The 18,768-nt window shown below is 39.6% G+C and overlaps 1 protein-coding gene across 8 annotated transcripts in view; it reads right to left on the reverse strand.

Annotated features, from left to right (window-relative positions):
• Nucleotides 1-18,768, reverse strand: part of ANKRD28 (ankyrin repeat domain 28) — a 215,328-nt gene that overhangs the window by 61,928 nt on the left and 134,632 nt on the right. For all 8 annotated transcript variants that reach the window (XR_010599151.1, XM_005297028.5, XM_042861928.2 and 5 more), the window contains 3 exons: nucleotides 13,774-13,844; nucleotides 8,514-8,714; nucleotides 7,690-7,777 (listed from right to left, as the gene is read on the reverse strand). Coding sequence is in view for 7 of the 8 variants with exons in the window: in XM_005297028.5 (XP_005297085.1) it covers nucleotides 7,690-7,777; nucleotides 8,514-8,714; nucleotides 13,774-13,844 (360 nt within the window). In the remaining variant the exon portion in view is untranslated. The remainder of the gene's footprint in view (nucleotides 1-7,689; nucleotides 7,778-8,513; nucleotides 8,715-13,773; nucleotides 13,845-18,768) is intronic.

Here is an 18,768-nt window from a genome sequence, read left to right on the forward strand (position 1 = left end):
CAGATGGACTACAAGCTATCAGGAACAGTATCCCCGATAATGTCACAGCTAACCTGGTGGCTGAACTTTGTGACTTTGTCCTCAGCCACAACTATTTCACATTTGGGGACAATATATACCTTCAAGTCAGCGGCACTGCTATGGTACCCGCATGGCCCCACAGTATGCCAACATTTTTATGGCTGACTTAGAACAATGCTTCCTTAGCTCTCGTCCCCTAACGCCCCTACTCTACTTGCGCTACATTGATGACATCTTCATCATCTGGACCCATGGAAAAGAAGCCCTTGAGGAATTCCACCATGATTTCAATAATTTCCATCCCACCATCAACCTCAGCCTAGATTAATCCACACAAGCGGTCCATTTCCTGGACACTACTGTGCTAATAAGCAATGGTCACATAAATACCACCCTATACCGGAAACCTACTGACAGCTACACTTACCTACATGCCTCCAGCTTCCATCCAGGACACACCACACGATCCATTGTCTAGAGCCACGCTCTAAGATATAACCGCATTTGCTCCAATCCCTCAGATAGAGACAAGCACCTACAAGATCTCTATCAGGCATTCTTAAAACTACAATACCCACCTGCTGAAGTGAAAAAACAGATTGACAGAGCCAGACGAGTACCCAGAAGTCACCTCCTACAACACAGGCCCAACAAAGAAAATAACAGAACACCACTAGCTGTCACCTTCAGCCCCCAACTAAAACCTCTCCAGCGCATCATCAGAGATCTACAACCTATCCTGAAAGATGATCCTTTACTCTCACAGATCTTGGGAGACAGACCTGTCCTCGCTTACAGACAACCCCCCAACCTAAAGCAAATACTCACCAGCAACCACACATCACTGAACAAAACCACTAACCCAGGAACCTATCCTTGTAACAAACCCCGATGCCAACTCTGTCCACATATCTATTCAAGTGACATCATCATAGGACCTAATCACATCAGCCATACCATCAGGGGCTCGTTCACCTGCACATCTACCAATGTGATATATGCCATCATGTGCCAGCAATGCCCCTCTGCCATGTACACTGGCCAAGCCGGACGGTCTCTCCGCAAAAGAATTAATGGACACAAATCTGACATCAGGAATCATAATACTCAAAAACCAGTGGGAGAACACCTTAACCTGTCTGGCCATTCAATGACAGACCTGCAGGTGGCTATCTTACAACAGAAAAACTTTAAAAACAGACTCCAACGAGAAACTGCTGAGCTTGAATTGATATGCAAACTAGATACAATCAACTCAGGATTGAATAAGGACTGGGAATGGCTGAGCCATTACAAACATTGAATCTATCTCCCCTTGTAAGTATTCTCACACTTATCAAACTGTCTGTACTGGGCTATCTTGATTATCACTTCAAAAGTTTTTTTCTCTTACTTAATTGGCCTCTCAGAGTTGGTAAGACAACTCCCACCTGTTCATGCTCTCTGTATGTGTGTATATATATCTCCTCAATATATGTTCCACTCTATATGCATCCGAAGAAGTGGGCTGTAGCCCACGAAAGCTTATGCTCTAATAAATTTGTTAGTCTCTAAGGTGCCACAAGTACTCCTGTTCTTTTTGCGGATACAGACTAACACGGCTGCTACTCTGAAACCTGTTTCCACTGTGTGTTTCAAATCAGGATTTGGGAATACTGTCCTGACAAAACTCTTTTCAGATAAAAGCAACACTGAAAGAGCAAACAGTACCTTAGCAAAGGCCTGGGCTGACAATGCTTCTGCAGTAACAGACAGGGGAAGTTTTACTCCTCTAAGGCCTTATCTAGAGTAAAAGGGGTGAGGGGTAAAATCAATTTTTAACCCCATTTAAAACATTACTTAGCATCTAACATATATGCAGTTTAATATCTTTAAAATCATGTTAGATTTTGATCTAAAAATATAATTTTAGAGAGGTTAGCACCTAGCATAGATGCAGTTTAAATGATATTTCAAATGGAGTTAACCAACTCAAGGAACCTAACTTAATTAAAAAAAAAACCAACTCAAAATATTCATTACTTTTTCTAGTCTACACAAGGCTTAAGAAACTAGACTGAAGATGGCAGGTTGATACCATAGTTCTAGCTTCACTGGGAAGAAGAGAACTGAGGTACGAAGAGTGGAGTTGGGAATGATACAGGGAGTGGTCACTTGCTTCCATAGCCATGCCTGGCAGGCAAGGGAGTAGAGCCTGTGATCTCCTTTGCAGTCCCCATCTAGAAACAGTGCCAAGAATCAGTTCCTTTTTCTGCTGACAGCAGCATGATCACCTAACCTTTCTGCAGAAGCCGTCAGAGGCTCTGTTTTCTCTATGCCAGCGGTTCTTAAACTGTGGGTTGGGACCCCAAAATGGGCCGTGACCCCATTTTAATGGGGTCACCAGGGTTGACAGACTTGCCGGGGCCCCCTGCCTGGGGCTGAAGCCCTTGGGCTTCGGCTTTGGCCCCTCCACCTAGGGTGGTGGGGCTCAGACTTTGGCTCCCACATCTGGGGCGGGGGGCTTGGGCGGGCTCAGGCTTCAGTCCCCCGTCCTGAAGTCGTGTAGTAATTTTTGTTGTCAGAAGGGGGTCGCGGTGCATAAATTTTGAGAACCCCTGCTCTATGCAAACTATTTCTATAGTGTTTTTTTTTAATGTGTATGTAACACACTAATCCTTTAAATGAAAGCCTTTCTGAATCACAGCTGAAAAAGTATGCTAAACTGCACTTCTCAGTAAAAATGAATAAGCACAACTTTGCTCTTCCTCTACAACTTCTCTCGGGGCTCATTACATTACTTGTTTTTGAATAGAAGTAGTTCCTAAGGTTACTACTTCAATATAATCTTTGCTATACTTATATCAGCACAAGCTTGACTTAAGGCAAAAAACAAACACCTACTCAAATATGATGTTAAATGTCTGTCTTACTGATACACATGATGGACGTCTGTCCAAGCAGCAATCTCTCCTGGTACATATGCAGTAAGTACTAAGACTGAAAATGGGGAAAATTATCTAGATCTATGCTATTATCTCTACTATCATAACAAATTGATATGAACAAAGACCAAAGAGTTAAAATGTTTCAAGCGTCTATGGCATAATCCATATTATTCATCAATAATGCACTAATCTTCAAGTTAGTCAGGCACCACCACAGTTCTAAACCTCACTCTGTTTTACTAAGTGAAGTTGCAATATCAAAGTTTTATGCTTTGTGCCATAACTTTAAGGTAAACTTGTTCACCAATCATAGAGCTTCCCATTATTAACTGCGATTCGAAGTTTCTATTGGGACAATGATATTGAAGAATACTTTTTTAGGAAAGCTATAAAAATGACACACAATACAAGCTGAAAAGAGAAGGGACATGTTCTTATATTAAATATAGTGGGATAAAGTCAGCTCCATGATCTAAGTGTCAGTGCACTGCAGAGGCACTGACCAACAATGATTTTGCTCTCTCCCCTTCCCCCCCGGACCCTATGGCTTCTATTTCTTTCTATTGTCCTGAAACTTTTAACTCCCCCACATCAGAAAGTATTTAGTTCCCCTCCCACCATAAAGAAGTTAATATGAATTGTTAAAAATAAAAAGACATTAAGGTTGTGTTTAAATATTTCTGAAAAATGGAAATGTTAATGATTAAACAATGTAAGTCATTATATAAGAAGATATAGAATCGTAGGACTGAAAGGGACCTTGAGAGGTCATCTAGTCCCCTGCACTCATGGCAGGATTACGTATTATCTAGACTATTCCTGACAGGTATTTGTCTAACTTGCTCTTAATAAAAATCTCCAATGATGGAGATTCCACAACCTCCTTAGGCAATTTATTCCACTGTTTAACCACCCTGACAGCTAGGAAGTTTTTTCTAATGTCCAACCTAAACCTCCCCTTGCTGCAATTTAAGCCCATTGCTTCTTGTCCTATCTTCACAGGTTAACAACAATTCTTCTCCCTCCACCTTTTATATACTTGAAAACTGCTATTATGTCCCCTCTTAGTCTTCCCTTTTCCAGACTAAACAAACCCAATTTTTTCCAATCTTCCCTCATAGGTCACGTTTTCTAGACCTTTAATCATTTTTGTTGCTCTTCTCTAGACTTTCTCCAAATCTTTCCTGAAATGTGGCGCCCAGAACTGGACACAATACTCCAGTTGAGGCCTAATCAGCACGGAGTAGAGCGAAAGAATTACTTCTCGTGTCTTGCTTAAAACACTCCTGCTAATACATTCCAGAATGATGTTGGCTTTTTTGTTTGCAACAGTGTTACACTGTTGACTCATATTTAGCTTGTGGTCCACTATGACCTCCAGATCCCTTTCTGCATTACTCCTTCCTAGGCAGTCATTTCCCATTTTTTGTGTGTGCAACTGATTGTTCCTTCCTAAATGCAGTACTTTGCATTTGTCCTTATTGAATTTCATCCTATTTACTTCAGACCATTTCTCCAGTTTGTCCAGATCATTGTACCAAGACAATGTAATTGTAATGTCTCATTGCCAATGATCCAAAATAGCTGAATAAAATTTTCCTCCCCTCTCCCCAAACTCTCCACAAATCCTGTCCTGAAGAGATTTCAGTCTATTTTTAAAAGAGGTACTATATAAATACACAATTTAAACTGATTTCAAAGCATTTTCCATGCTTTTTTTTTAAGTGAATCTAAAAACTATGCACACCATACAAGAATCATTTATATCTATGATGAAGTGCAACTGCCATTAACAGTGCTATAGAACACTGCACAAATGTTTAGGAATAACTGGGAGTAGGGAAACAGTTAGACAAATTGTAAACTACCCAGAATAGAATTTGATCAGCACATTAATGCAAAACTACTACTCTAAAGTGCTGAGGGATCTCTAATGATTAGAGATGTATCTTGGTTTATATCTCATCTGACGAATTCCTATACTTGCAGAGCACATAATATCAATTTTTCTATTTTCACTCTTCTCTCCTGGGCTGGATAAACTATTAATTTTGAAAGTCAAACTGCACCACTCAATAGTCAAGACTATGGAATGGCATCAATTAACTTTTTCCTGCAATTGAGAATTAAACTCAGGTTAATCAATGCTGACTTAATACGGTATGTTTATCATATAATTTCCATTTTGAAGTGACACCTGCTTCTAGCCAATTTCCTGGAAATAGATATCTGTTACTGTTCGGAGCTGTGGCCACAACCATAAATTCTTCAGTGAGAACTAATACAACCCTACTGAGATAAAAGAAAGGAGAACTGAAAGCAATTACAGCTGGTACCAAGTCATAAGAAATTACAACTTTTTGTGATGTCAACAGAAAGTATTTTGTAAGTACACAGATGCCACAAGTAGAAAAGACATCTGAGAAAAAAAATGTGTTGCACCTGCTCAGAAGTCAAAGAAAACTGGTTGTTACTGAAAAGTGCATCAGTAGCTTCCTATGACTTATTTGGAAGTATAACTGAGGCCTGGTCCCCACTAAGCCCCCACTTCGGACTAAGGTACGCAAATTCAGCTACGTTAATAACGTAGCTGAATTCGAAGTACCTTAGTCTGAACTTACTGCGGGTCCAGACGCGGCAGGAAAGCTCCCGTCGATGCCGCATACTCCTCTCGGCGAGCTGGAGTACCAGGGTCGACGGCGAGCACTTCCGGGATCGATCCGGGATCGATTTATCGCGTCTTAACCAGACGCGATAAATCGATCCCAGAACATCGATTGCCTGCCGCCGGACCCTCCGGTAAGTGAAGACGTACCCTGAGTTATTTAGTCAAGACTCTTATCTGCTTTTCTTTTAATCTTTTCACTTCTTGAATGAAGCTGGAGGTGAGGAACCATGACTACAGACAAGCTGAAGAAAAGAATTCCCATACTTATTATAAACAGCAAAGTTCTACATAAAGGGCTAATGGAAGGAAGTCTACATAAAGGAAGCCTATATCATTCTGACGTGATAACCAACCCATTGTGGACAACTTCATCATCAGAGGCAAGACAATGATTGAGAAAAAGAGGCTGAAATCCTGGAATAAAAGTGGAAGTGCAATAATTTCACGTTTTATTCTTGGTCCATTTCCCTGTTAAATAAACAAAACAAAACCCAAGCAGGGAGCCAATCTTAAAGGCTATTCTTCTTCCTTTTTGAGTCAGCTTCTGATACTCTACTAGAAAACATCATATTTTTAGTAAGGCTTTTGACATAGTCCCACATGACATTCTCATAAGCAAACTTGGAAATGTGGCCTAGATTAAATTACTATAAAATGGGTACACAACTGATTGAAAGACCATATTCAAAGAGTAGTTCTCAATGGTTATCTATCAAACTGGAGGTCCCACAGAGGTCAGTTGCAGGTCCAGTACTATCAATATTTTCATTAATGATTTGGTTAATGGAGTGGAAAGCATGCTTATAAAATTTGTGGATGATGCCAAGCTGGGAGGAAATGCAAGCACTTAGAGAACAGGATTAAAATGCAAAATGGTCTTGACAAAATAGAGAATTGGTCGGAAATCAACAAAATAAAATTCCGTAAAGACAAGTGCAAAGTGCTACAATTAAGGAAAAAATTAAATGTACATACACAAAATGGAGAATAACTGACTAGGCATTGGAATTGCTGAAAAGGATCTGGGAATTACAGCACATCACAAATTGAATGAGACAATGTGATGCAGTTGCAAAAAAAGCTATTATCTTTCTTGGATGTATTAACAGGAGTATCATATGTAAGACATGAGAGGCAACTGTCCTGCTCTACTTGGCACAGGTCAGGCCTCAGCTGGATTACTGTGTCCAATTCAGGATGGCACACTTTAGAAAAGATGTGGATAAGTTGGAGAGAGTTCAGTATAGAGCAACAAAAATGGTAGAAGGTTTAGAAAACCTGACCTATGAGGAAAGGTTAAAGACTGGGCATGTTTAGTCTTGAGAAGAGAACCTGAGGGGTGACCTGCAACAATCTTCAAATATGTTAACGGCTGTTCTAAAGAGGACAGTAATCGATCTTTCTCCATGTCCATTGAAGGGAAAACAAGACGTAATGGGCCTAATCTGCAGAAGGGAGATTTAGGATAGATATTAGGAAAAAGGGTTTTAACTATAAGGGTAGTGAAATTCTGGACTAGGCATCCAAGGGAGGTTGTAGATCCCCATCTTTGGAGATTTTTTAAGAACACGTTGGACAACACCTGTCAGGGAAGGTCTAGGTTCACTTGATTCTGCCTCAGTAGAGTGGGCTGGAACAGATGACTTCTAAAGGTCCCTTCCAGTCACATTTCTATGACTCTATAACCACCACTTATGAGTGATGGAGAATTATATTTATCTCTATTCAGTTTCCTCGTACGCCGATCACATTAGTGCACAAATTTTCAATCAGGAATCCACATTAAACCAAAAAGTGTTAATGTTTAGGGGAGAAACTGTTTTACTTTCCTTTCTTAAAATAAATTAGCATGTCATTTTTTTCTGCCACAAAAGCATTCATAAAAAAATCAGTTTGCTGTATCCTATTACAAATTTTATATGAGATGTATAGATACCTTCCTCGTAATCATCTACTAAGTAACCTTGACTAAATGTTTTTGCCTAGAAATTATAGTATATAAATTCAATAAAATGAAGAAGTGATTGACTTTCTCCCTAATGCACAGAGAATCAGTTGCAAAGGTGTACATACCCATATATGCTCCCCAATGTATAGCTCGTCTGTCTTTCTTGTCAAATGCATTAATATTGGCACCTCTAGACAATAACAAACTCACCATCTAGGGTGAAGAAAGAAAAATAAGTAAAATACCTCTGCTCAGAATATAAAACTATGCATAGAATGTGGCATAATAATGAAAGCAAAGAATAAATCTTGGGTGAAATTAAACCAAATTTTTAAATCTTTTAAAACCACCATTCCATTTACATCGCTTCTGATATTTTGTGCATTTAAGTACACTGGATGCCCACACTGGTGACAATGTTGTGATCATGGGGTCCTCTAAATTATATATCAAGTGACAACCAAAATATTTCAGATGACCTATTTTATGCAACTGTTTAACAACCATGGCATACTATATGTACTGTATCTACTACATACATACTGTTTATTAAAACTAAAAAAAGTTAGTTAAAAATCTATCTATTTAATCACCCAACAAATTTACATATTAAAAGCCTTTCGTTTCCATACAAATTGCTGAAAATGGATAAATTACACTATGGCTTCAGTCACTAGAAATTAATTTACAATTTAAGTTTATGCATTTTAGCAGGACCCAGACTATAAATAAAAGGTTGATTTTTTCTGGGGGAATGCAGAAACTAGAAAAAAAGCATTCCTACAGGCTAGTAAGAAGGCCATACCTCACCACTGGAACAGTACTCTTCAGGGCTTTAGTATACATTTTACCATTACCAGATCATGTACACGTATGCAAATAACAAATAATCAGAGCTTTGGTGGGAGGCAAGAGGGCTAAGAAACAAGATCTGGAAAATAATCCATACCTCAACATGTCCACTGAAGGCTGCATGATGTAATGCTGTTCTACCTGCTCGATCTGACACATTTACATTACTTAGAAGAGGCACCAAAGCTTCAGCACATTTAACAGCTTTATTTGCAGCTGCTATATGTAGGGGTGTCTGCCAGTTTTTGTCACGGGCATTGACATCTGCTGAATGCTTTAACAACACCTGAACAGCATCCTGAAAATATTTGCAATAAAATAAATTACATTACCAAAGAACTAAAAGAATATACTTAGCAACTCCATGTAAAGTACAACAGAATCTCACTAATTCACACTTTGATAAACTGCATTCACATGTATTTTCGGGTTAAAAGTTTATTCTCAAGCCCAGCAATATTCTGGGATGGTTATAGATCCCTCAAACACAGCTAAAGCACTTACAATTGGCATTTGACACTGGTGGAATTCCCCATCACAAGATCAACAATGCTCAAGACTCCCTCTATTAGTATGCATTAGTGAGGCACTACTGTACTTAAAATATATTACTACCAATTGTTAGACACCTTTTTTCAAAGAATAAAAATAGCTGCAAATGGTATATTATAGATATGGAGAGTTTAATAACCATACTTTTTACATATCTGCCTGTTTATAATACTATCATATTATAAACAGACATCTGCAAAAGGAACACAATTTTTAATGGTGCCAAAGTGACAATCCTGCTGCTTTAGAGTTCTATACCACAGTAATTTTGTAAGTAAGAAGTTTCATTCCCCTTTATAAAATCAAGTTTAAACTGCAAACTTTTATACCATTCCTTTTACATTCCTACAGAAAGTAAAACCAAAAACAATCTTGTTAACAACATATGCACACAATTGCACACAAAGGAAAACAGCTTGTCAATACAAATATTAAGATATAGATGAAATACTTTATTTTTTTCATTAAGTCCACAGAGTTTTCCACAATTCATTAATTGTTCTGATTGTTCCTTTAGTCAAATGCAAAAAGAGTGCAAAAATAAGGTTACCACTCTGAACTTAAAACATTCTACTAAGGCTAAATATTGCAGGCGTCTTAAATTACAGAGCAATGTTCCACATACACGTCTGGGCTGCAATACCTAGACATCACTGTGAATCATGGGTGGAGCGGAAATAGTAACACTACATTCCATGTATTTATTCCATTAGAAGAACCTGTCAAAAGTTATCCTAAACTATATATTTAATTTCTTCTCCTCTTAACAAAAAATGTAAGAGCAACCTAGAAAATACTTGAAATAGCGAAATGGATATGGACCCAAAATGTATTTAATGGTTTACTAGGAAAAAGCTGATGATATATCAAGTCTTTGGCTCCTTTGAGACTAATATCAATGAAACCAATACAAGAATCAGGAAATAAATACTAGAAGAGCTCTGGTATTGGTTGGGCACAAACTGTCAAAGGAAATGCTAATTTTACTGTAAAAAATTGCTCTGGTCTTAGCATACAGTTAGTATGTGTATGTGCAGTGATGTATTTTCAAATTAAATGAATCTGCTTAACTTTTTTTGGGGGGGAGGGGAGAAACACACCGCATACATAAGGAGTGCAAATTCAGATTCTGAAGACTAAAAGTCTAAGCTGAAATATGTTCAAGAAAAAAAAAGTTTGAAAACAAAGTCACCAAGATATTTAGGGTGACCAGATGTTCTTGTTTAATTGGGTCTGCCCTCATTTGGGGGGATAGTCCAGCTGGATTATACCAAAACTAGGATTTAATCATAGAGCTTCCTTAGCTACTGTACACAAGAGCTTGAACAACTACACTCCGCCCCAGAAACCAGTCAGTAACCAGCTGAAGAGGGAGCATCTCTGTGCTACTCCCAGCTGCAGGGTGTGCTAGTATGTGTTCCCATCCATCTATTTATAAGGTCTGCCTCCCAAATATGTAAAAGTAGAAAACACTAACAAGTTCTCTTTCTTCCATTCCAACCTCTAGGATAAATAAATGTGATTAGTGTATGAGATTTGTTTAGTTGGATGTTGTGCGTGTGTAGGAAAACTAAGAATAAATAAATTTTGCATTTAAAAGTAATTAGTTCTGTGGTCACTTATCTCTTGCAGGAGAAAATTCCATAGTTTAGATCCAGTCACTGTGTCTTCCACACACCCTCCCAGAGTTGGCTGACAGACTCATTGTTTTGATACAATGTTGTTGTTATAGGTGGTCATGGTCACAGAGGGAGAGTGCTCTCTCAGGTAGCTAAGACAAGCCCATGGAAGGCTTTGAATATCAGGACAGAGGACTTAAGTTGGACTATATTCAATGGGGAGCCACTACCAAGAAATGAGCGACAGGTGACCTGTGTTGCTATAGCAACAGACTGCTTTACACTGTATTAGCTGAAGCTTTTGCATATCTACCCTGTTTCCCCGAAAATAAGACAGTGTCTTATATTAATTTTTGCTCCCAAAGATGCGCTAGGTCTTATTTTCAGGGGATGTCTTATTTTTCAGAAATGAAAAATGCCTTATTATCGGTGGATGCCTTATTATCGGGGAGGTCTTATTATCGGGGGGATGCCTTATATTACAACGAGAGGCAAAACTGTAAGTAGGCCTTATTTTCGGAGGATGTCTTATTTTCGGGGAAACAGGGTAAGGCACGCAGGGGTTGGGTCAAAATGAAGTCCTGCTGGAGTCCAGTTCCTTGTGGGGAGAAAGAAGTGGGGGAGGTAGTTGTAGAAGTTAAAAAGGTCCTGTGGGGCAGACCTCTGGCTTGGTCCATTGTGTGGGAGAGAAGTGGTACCTTTTGAAGGTTGGGGAAGGATAGGTCCCAATCTCCAGATTTATATATAGTTCTGCCATAATAAAAGCAGTTCACTGCAAGTTCTTATATGCTACAGTTATGTTAATACTATGCTAATATGATTTACAGTGTTCATTTTATTATACTCACAGCCCTAGAAGCAAGGCAAGACTTATACAAATGAAAAAATAATATTCTTATTTTAGGAATGATAACTGAGCAGAGGAAACTTTTTAAAAGTAAAATGTTCCATAGATCCAAAAAATCATTAGCAAAATTGTGACAGATCCCACTGAGGGTATTCACAGATGAGGAGGAAAGGAAGGAGAAAGCACGCAAAGAGCATCCCATCCCCCACACAAGGGGCAGAAACAACTATACAGTAACTCCTCACTTAAAGTCGTCCCGCTTAACATTGTTTCGTTGCTGATCAATTAGGGAACATACTCATTTAAAGTTGTGCAATGCTCCACTCTTACGTTGTTTGGCTGCCTGCTTTCTCCCAGCGCCTCCCACCCACCGGCAGACCCCGCGGATCAGCGCCTTCCCCCTTCTCCCCCCGCCTCCTGCCCGCGGCAATCAGCTGGCTTGCAGCGTTTTGGAGGCGGGGGGGAGGAGCGAGGACTCAACACACAAGCTCCCCCTCCCTCCCGAATGCCGCAAGCCAGCTGATTGCCCTCGGCAGGAGGCGGCGGGGGGGGGGGGGAAGGAAAGGGGAGCCTGCGCCAAGTCCTCGCTCCTTCCCCCTCCCTCCTGCCACCTAAACGCCGCAAGCCAGCTGATTGCCCCGGGCAGGAGGGAGGGGGGAGGAGCGAGGACTCGGCACGCAGGCTTCCCCTCCCTACCCTGCCTCCCGAACGTGGCAATCAGCTGGCTTGCGGGGTTTAGAAGGGAGGAGCCAGGATGCAGCGTACGAAGTAAAGGGAAAGGAGGTGGGAGGGGGAAGAAGAGGCGGGTCAAGGGTGGGGGCTTGGGGGAAGGGGTGGAGTGGGCGGGCTGAGGGTTGAGCCCCCATCCCTGGTGCTTGCAGAGTAGGGGAAACTGCCCTGGAACCTAACACCGCTATTTACATTAATTCTTATGGGGAAATTGGATTCGCTTAACATCGTTTCACTTAAAGTCGCATTTTTCAGGAACATAACTACAACATTAAGTGAGGAGTTACTATAGTCCCAATGCTCAGGAGAGTGCAGGGACTGCTGCTTCAGTGAGGCTCCCTCAGGGGAGCATATTGCATTATCCTAAAGGATAGTGTAGCCTATGCATCAAGCCATTCATAGAAGAATTGTGCCCAAGTTCCTTATGGGACAACAGCTCCACATTACTACTTACTTAGGCTAGTGGCTAAATGCTACTATTTGGCCCAAAAGCAAAATCTAAAATGGATGGTTTTAGATCCATAGTCTGATGCCTGAGACTCTGCAAAACCAAAACCATCTCATTTTATTCTCTCTCTCTCTCTCTCCCCGCAATAAAAATAAAGCAATAATAGTACTGATATGACTCAGGTACAGAAGTCTGCGTAGGCAGGTTCTGTGAAATTCTCCCACATGACTCTAGCAACAATGCATCTCAATCCTAACCTTCAGCATTTTTACTGAGCTAATTTTATGACTCTTCTTTTATGACAGTTAATGCCAGTTTGAAACTCAGAGAGAATACAATATCTGAACAATGATATAAATGCACCTCTTAATTTTTCTTCCTACGATATTTCTATATTTAGCAACATATTGATACATGCTTCAAAAACCTTGATTTTCTATGACAAAACAAAATGCCAGATATAATTTTCTTAGCAGCTTGCTCTGCTCTATTCTGTACATTTGAATGTTCCAGATGAAACTTAAACCTACAAGCCCAAACTAAATACTTTATGTATGTTAAAACGCTTACAGCTGCTAGTACGATTTTTTCAATGTTTTCAATAAAGAAACTATGGAAATGCTTGCCTATTAAAAATGAAACAAACAAACAAAAAACACTACAAAATTGTGCTGTATAGGTGAAAACAAACCCTATTTAGTTTCTAGAGTATTTTCCCCTTATACTGAACCACTTCGGTTATCTCACCCCAAAGAAATCATGGAATTTATGTTCTGAATTCAGAAATATTCCCTGTCATGGGAATGACATTCATTATTTATTATTTCCATGTATAAGGATTTCTGGTTTCCTTTTGTATTAAAATAATAAAAGCAAACTACCTGTACTTATTCTAGATTCTTTTAATGTAAACTTCTAAGAGCATATTATTTTTGCAATTTTTTTTCTGTATTCTACAATTGGAATTATAAAGTTATGCCCCCCCTTTTTTTTCTTAAATTAAAAAAATCTGTTGCAAACGTCCTGGGCTCTCTAAGCATTTTCAGTAGTTTCATTCTATAAGAAAATTGAGTAAGAAATAGTAGGTAGTCTGAGATGCTGTATTTTATTTTACATGGAACTGTTCTAAAAAATAAAAAAAATAAAAGTGTTTATTTCATACCTCACTACATGATGCAACAGCTCTGTGTAAGGGAGTCAACCACTTGCTGTCTTTGGCATTAACTCTAGCTCCTGTAAAAAAAAATAAAAAAAAAAAAAATTAATTGACAGTGTATTCACACAAAATCTAAGTGTTCCAATAGACAAATTACTGTACAAAGTTACTATAACATTATATGCTAGGCTAGTTAATGCAGGAGGATTCCAAAAAAACCAACACTTTTCTCTATGGGCTTTGAATTATAGGATTCTCCCTTTGATGCACAGATGGAATTCTGAATTCCTTGCTCACTAATAGTGCAGTGTATTTAATCAGTTATCTACACTAGTGAAATCTATTTTCCCAATGGTATTTCAAAGGGCTGCTGTGGCAGGAAAAAGAAGCACTGGGTATCCCTGTCTTCATGCAACACAAAGTCAAGCATCCACAACACACAAAACTTAATGGTATTCTGAGAGCAGATGAGGGAAAGAAGATTCATGATCCCCTTTTCCCCTTTGTGGTTGGGCAGATTTGTCTGCTTCCCTGCTGTCAACAGATGGGATAGTGCTCGCTGTCCCCCTTGGGAATTGGAGTGCATGAGGGAGAGAAGAGCAATATTTGATCTTTTCCACTAGGCCCACCCAGTTGGCTTCAGGACACCATGAAGCTGCTTACTCCTGCCCTACAACTACTGGAAAGCGTGCCTCTCTTCAGCAGTTGGATTGCCATGATCCTGCCTCCTCAGCCAGAGAGAATATTTCCTCCTATCAGCTAAGCAATACCCTAGAAATCCCTAAATGTGTTGGGTTTTTTTTGGTTTTTTTTTAGGCCCATTTTGGGCTTGACCCTTGGTTTTTAAGTAAAACAAAATGATAGTCAAAAACTACTACAGTCAATTGGGAAATCATTCCTTCCCCCAGCAAGAGTTTCAATGAAATAAAGAGTTTACTTTTATCAAAGAGTCTTCACTTGTAAAATACATTTTTTCATGAAAATTTCCATTTAACTCAACAACCATTTTTTGTCAAAAAAAGTGTTTTGACAATTTTTTTGACCAGCTTTGGAATCCAAATGTTAATGATAAATCTCTGTATACTAAGATGAGCATACACCTCTTGAATTATCAAGAAAGGCAAGCCATTTATTGAGAAATTGATGTTTGGGGAAAGCATAATTGGGACACAATAATCTAGTATTACAACATTTGGCCAACTCAGGAGAAAATTACACCTTGTTGATATGTAATATCTCTTCTTTCAGCAATTTAAAGACCAACACTGCTTTCTGATAAACCGGCATGTAATCATGTGCCTCGTTACAAAAAATCAGCTACAGTGTGCACCATATTCTTTTAGTGCACATGAATTTTGATTTTAAACTTGCAAATAATTAGACAGTTGGCTTAAACAAACCACTATCACAGAGAAACCTAGAAGTCAATCACTTATTAAAACAACCAACATTTCTTAAATTTAAACTTTTCTATTTATTTATAACTGCATTCATTTGCTTAAAACCCCCTCCACTACTCATTAACAACTATGGAAGCTACTGAAAATACAATTCACACTATTGTCTACATGGGCTTATAAACAGTCTCTGCTGTCAGTTTCCTCCATTAAGTGAACATGAACTCCTTTGAGTAATATATTTCCTGAATGTATTTTTTAACAATGTGTTTTCCTGTTTCCTGACATAGCAATATTTCTAATTGCAAAATTGTTTTGTGCAATATGCTGTACTGCAAAAACAATATTTATACAACTGGAAGACAGTTCAGTAAAGACCAGCTAACCTAACTAATAAACTGTACTTCTGTTATCACAGAAAATCAGCAAACTAGACAACTTTAATACTAAATACTTGGTGCTCAGAGCTAAACACAACTAATCCTAGAAAATAATTCATTTGTTTTACATCATGTGCATCAAAGAATGCACAAGCATGAAAGGTCTGTAGTGGGGTAAAATGTTACCCTGCAAGGGATTTTTAATTTGTTTTATAAGAGAGGGGTGATATGTTGCTGGGAAGGTGGAGGAGGCGAGAGGGAACAGACACAGCTATGCAATAGTCCAACCAACACTGAAGAAAACTACCCACAATCAAACCTCCCATTCCTGAGCAAACTCAGAGAAGCTAGCAGCAAGCCAGCTACAAACTCATCTAACTGATGGCGACATTCTAGATCCAGCACAACCTAGATTCAGGCCAAGACACAGAACTGGCACTGATGAATGATCCCCTCCTATAAATGGATAGAGGACAGACATACACTGTTAACCATGAGATACGGCTGTCTCGCCTGAGAAGTGTGGCAGGAATCCTGAATAATGTGCTAAAATGGTTTGAGTCCTTCCCGGAGGCATGCACCCAAAAAGAGTAGAAATGGAAAACTGCACTTTCACTGCTAGAACCCTCACTTGTGGAGTTCTACAAGGATCAATTCTCTCTCCGGTCCTCTCATGCAATCACTAGGTGAACTTGTCAGTGAACTTGTCACTGGACATGTACTCCAGTGCCAGCAATATGCAGATAACACAGCTCTATCGATCCTTCATCACACACGACCACACCACTACAATCCAGGTGGCCCAGTGTTTGGATGAGATCAACTCATGGATGACGAATAGCTGGCTGAAGCCGAAGCTCGGCAAAACAGAGGTGATGCTGGTGGTCAGAAGGAAGTATTTTGAAGAGTTTGCAACCACAGTGTAGTCTCATTAGAGCTAAGGTTCACATCCACAATAGGTCAACTCAGTCCATAGTCTAGGAGTACTCCTTGATTCCTCACCGATGCTGAGCTGTCACATTGCAACGCCAGCAAGCAATGCCTTCTACATCTCTGATTGGCTGAGAGACTCCATCCCATCCTGTCGGACAAAGACCTGACCTCAATTATTCATGCCTTTGCCACCTCTCAGCTGGACTACAGCTGTGTTATCTGCATATTGCTGGCACTGGAGTACATACCTGAGCACAAAACCTTTAGCATTTAGGAAACTCCAACTAGTAGCTTACCTCCTCAACAACATGGGCTACCACGAGCACATCAAAACCTGTCCTCTGTGCGCTATACTCATCTGCCATAGAATTTTGAATCAAGTTCAAGGTCTCATTCCTTAACTTCAAAGTGCTCCCATGGCCTGGGCCCTGGATACCTAAAAGACTGTCTAAAGCTGCAGGACAAAACCCATGGTCAACAACTTTGCTTCTCTGTCACAATGGAATTCTCAACATTTAGAGTAAAGCTTGGCCATACGGGAGACAGAACCTTCTCCGGGGTGGACCAAAACTGCAATGAACTCCCCCCAGAACCATCACAAACCTCACCACTTTCCGCTCCAAGTGCGAGGCTCATTTCTTTGACCATGCCTTCTCTAATATAAACCACATAGCAACAGATATTTAAGAAATAAAAAACCCTACCAAAACAAGGCAGTCCACTGAAGTTTCTCCAGCTGGGAAAGAGGAGGAGAGAACAAACAACACATGAAAGATGTGAAATCACATTGCTTAACACACTACTGAGAGGTACTCACATACTATGGGAATAAGTGTGGTATAAAAACCTATATAGAACAGATTCATCCGTTAAAATAATTGTTGAAAAGCTTGTGTAAGAGAATGGGTGGTATTTAGAAATATTTTTTTTTCCCTTGAGAGGGAGAAATTTCTAACACATCTAAAGAATCAGGAAGTAAATCTTACTTTTGTCTATCAACTTGAAATCACCCAAACATCATCAACCCAGACTAACAATCTCCATACTAGTCTATACCCAGAGCTAAAATCAAATACATCTGAGGACTCCAAATGTTGCTGAAATTGTCTTACAATAGCCTTCCCAGGAATTCTCTCCCAAAAAAAGGAAGATTTGAGCCTGAACAATAATTAGGACCATAAATTGTCTGCATCCTACCAGGCATAAGCATACCTATCATGTTTCTGGTTGCCCTCCAACCCCTGCCCTGGCCACCCATTGTGACTGGCAGACAATAAGATACAAGCAAGAGCCTAAAATACAGAAGAGCTACTATCCTGTTGGTAATTTTCCCCCTCCAGCAATTCCATGTGCAGTGTTCTACTGACTCTGCAAATAGCAAAAGAAAGATAGCACAGTAAATGAACAAAGGAAAATTAAAAAAAAACTGGAAGCAAGAAAATGGAAGGAAAAATGAAAGAAGGAAAGAAATACAGATTGAAGAGAGAAGGAAAGAGATTTTAGCCCTGTCTGCACTAAGAACATGACCCTTTTCCATCAGCAGTCAAAGTAACTGGTCCATCAAACTGGAGTTGAAAAATTCTTTGCCCTTTAGCGTAAGGACAACGAAAAAAATTGAGTTACCATTGACTGGATCCTTGGATCTCAGCTTGATGCATGAGATAAGCCAGAACTCCTCTAACTCTCAAAGAGTTCAGGTGCTTTGGCGACATGGGCTGCCCAATCTTATTCTCGAACCAACTGCCCTGGTGTCTCAGGCCATTGCCATTCCTTTCTGTCCATGCTTAGCTATAAAGCGCTGTCAGTTGGAAATGCAGTTATTTAGTCATGCAGTTTCAGACTTCAATGAAGCTACAGACTTCTGCTTCAGTTTGAAAACTGAACACTTTCTATCGTTTCTACATCCTTTGACTGATTTCTCCTCATTCCCTTGGCTTCCTTGGGGTTCTGGAGTGGTTCCTCATAGAATTAGTTTTCTTTGAAGATTTTAGCCTCTATGGCCTCAGTCATGGAGGCTGATTTCAATGCATTGTGCGTCATTAGCCTCATAAGTGCTGATATTCCTTTAGCACTTGGTGCACTGACAGCTTCAATACTCTGTTGACAGAATCACTGTCTTGGCATTTGTTCTTCTACAGTCTCTGTATTTATTATCATTAATCATTGTGGCAGCACCTACAGGCCTTATTCAGGGCCCAGGACCTCATTATGCTAGGCATTTGTAAACACATGAAGAGATGATCTATGCCCCCAAAAGCTTAAAATCTAAGTATAAGACAGGAGACAATCAG

This window comes from Chrysemys picta, chromosome 2 (assembly GCF_011386835.1).
Source record: "Chrysemys picta bellii isolate R12L10 chromosome 2, ASM1138683v2, whole genome shotgun sequence".
Classification (NCBI taxonomy): domain Eukaryota; kingdom Metazoa; phylum Chordata; order Testudines; family Emydidae; genus Chrysemys; species Chrysemys picta.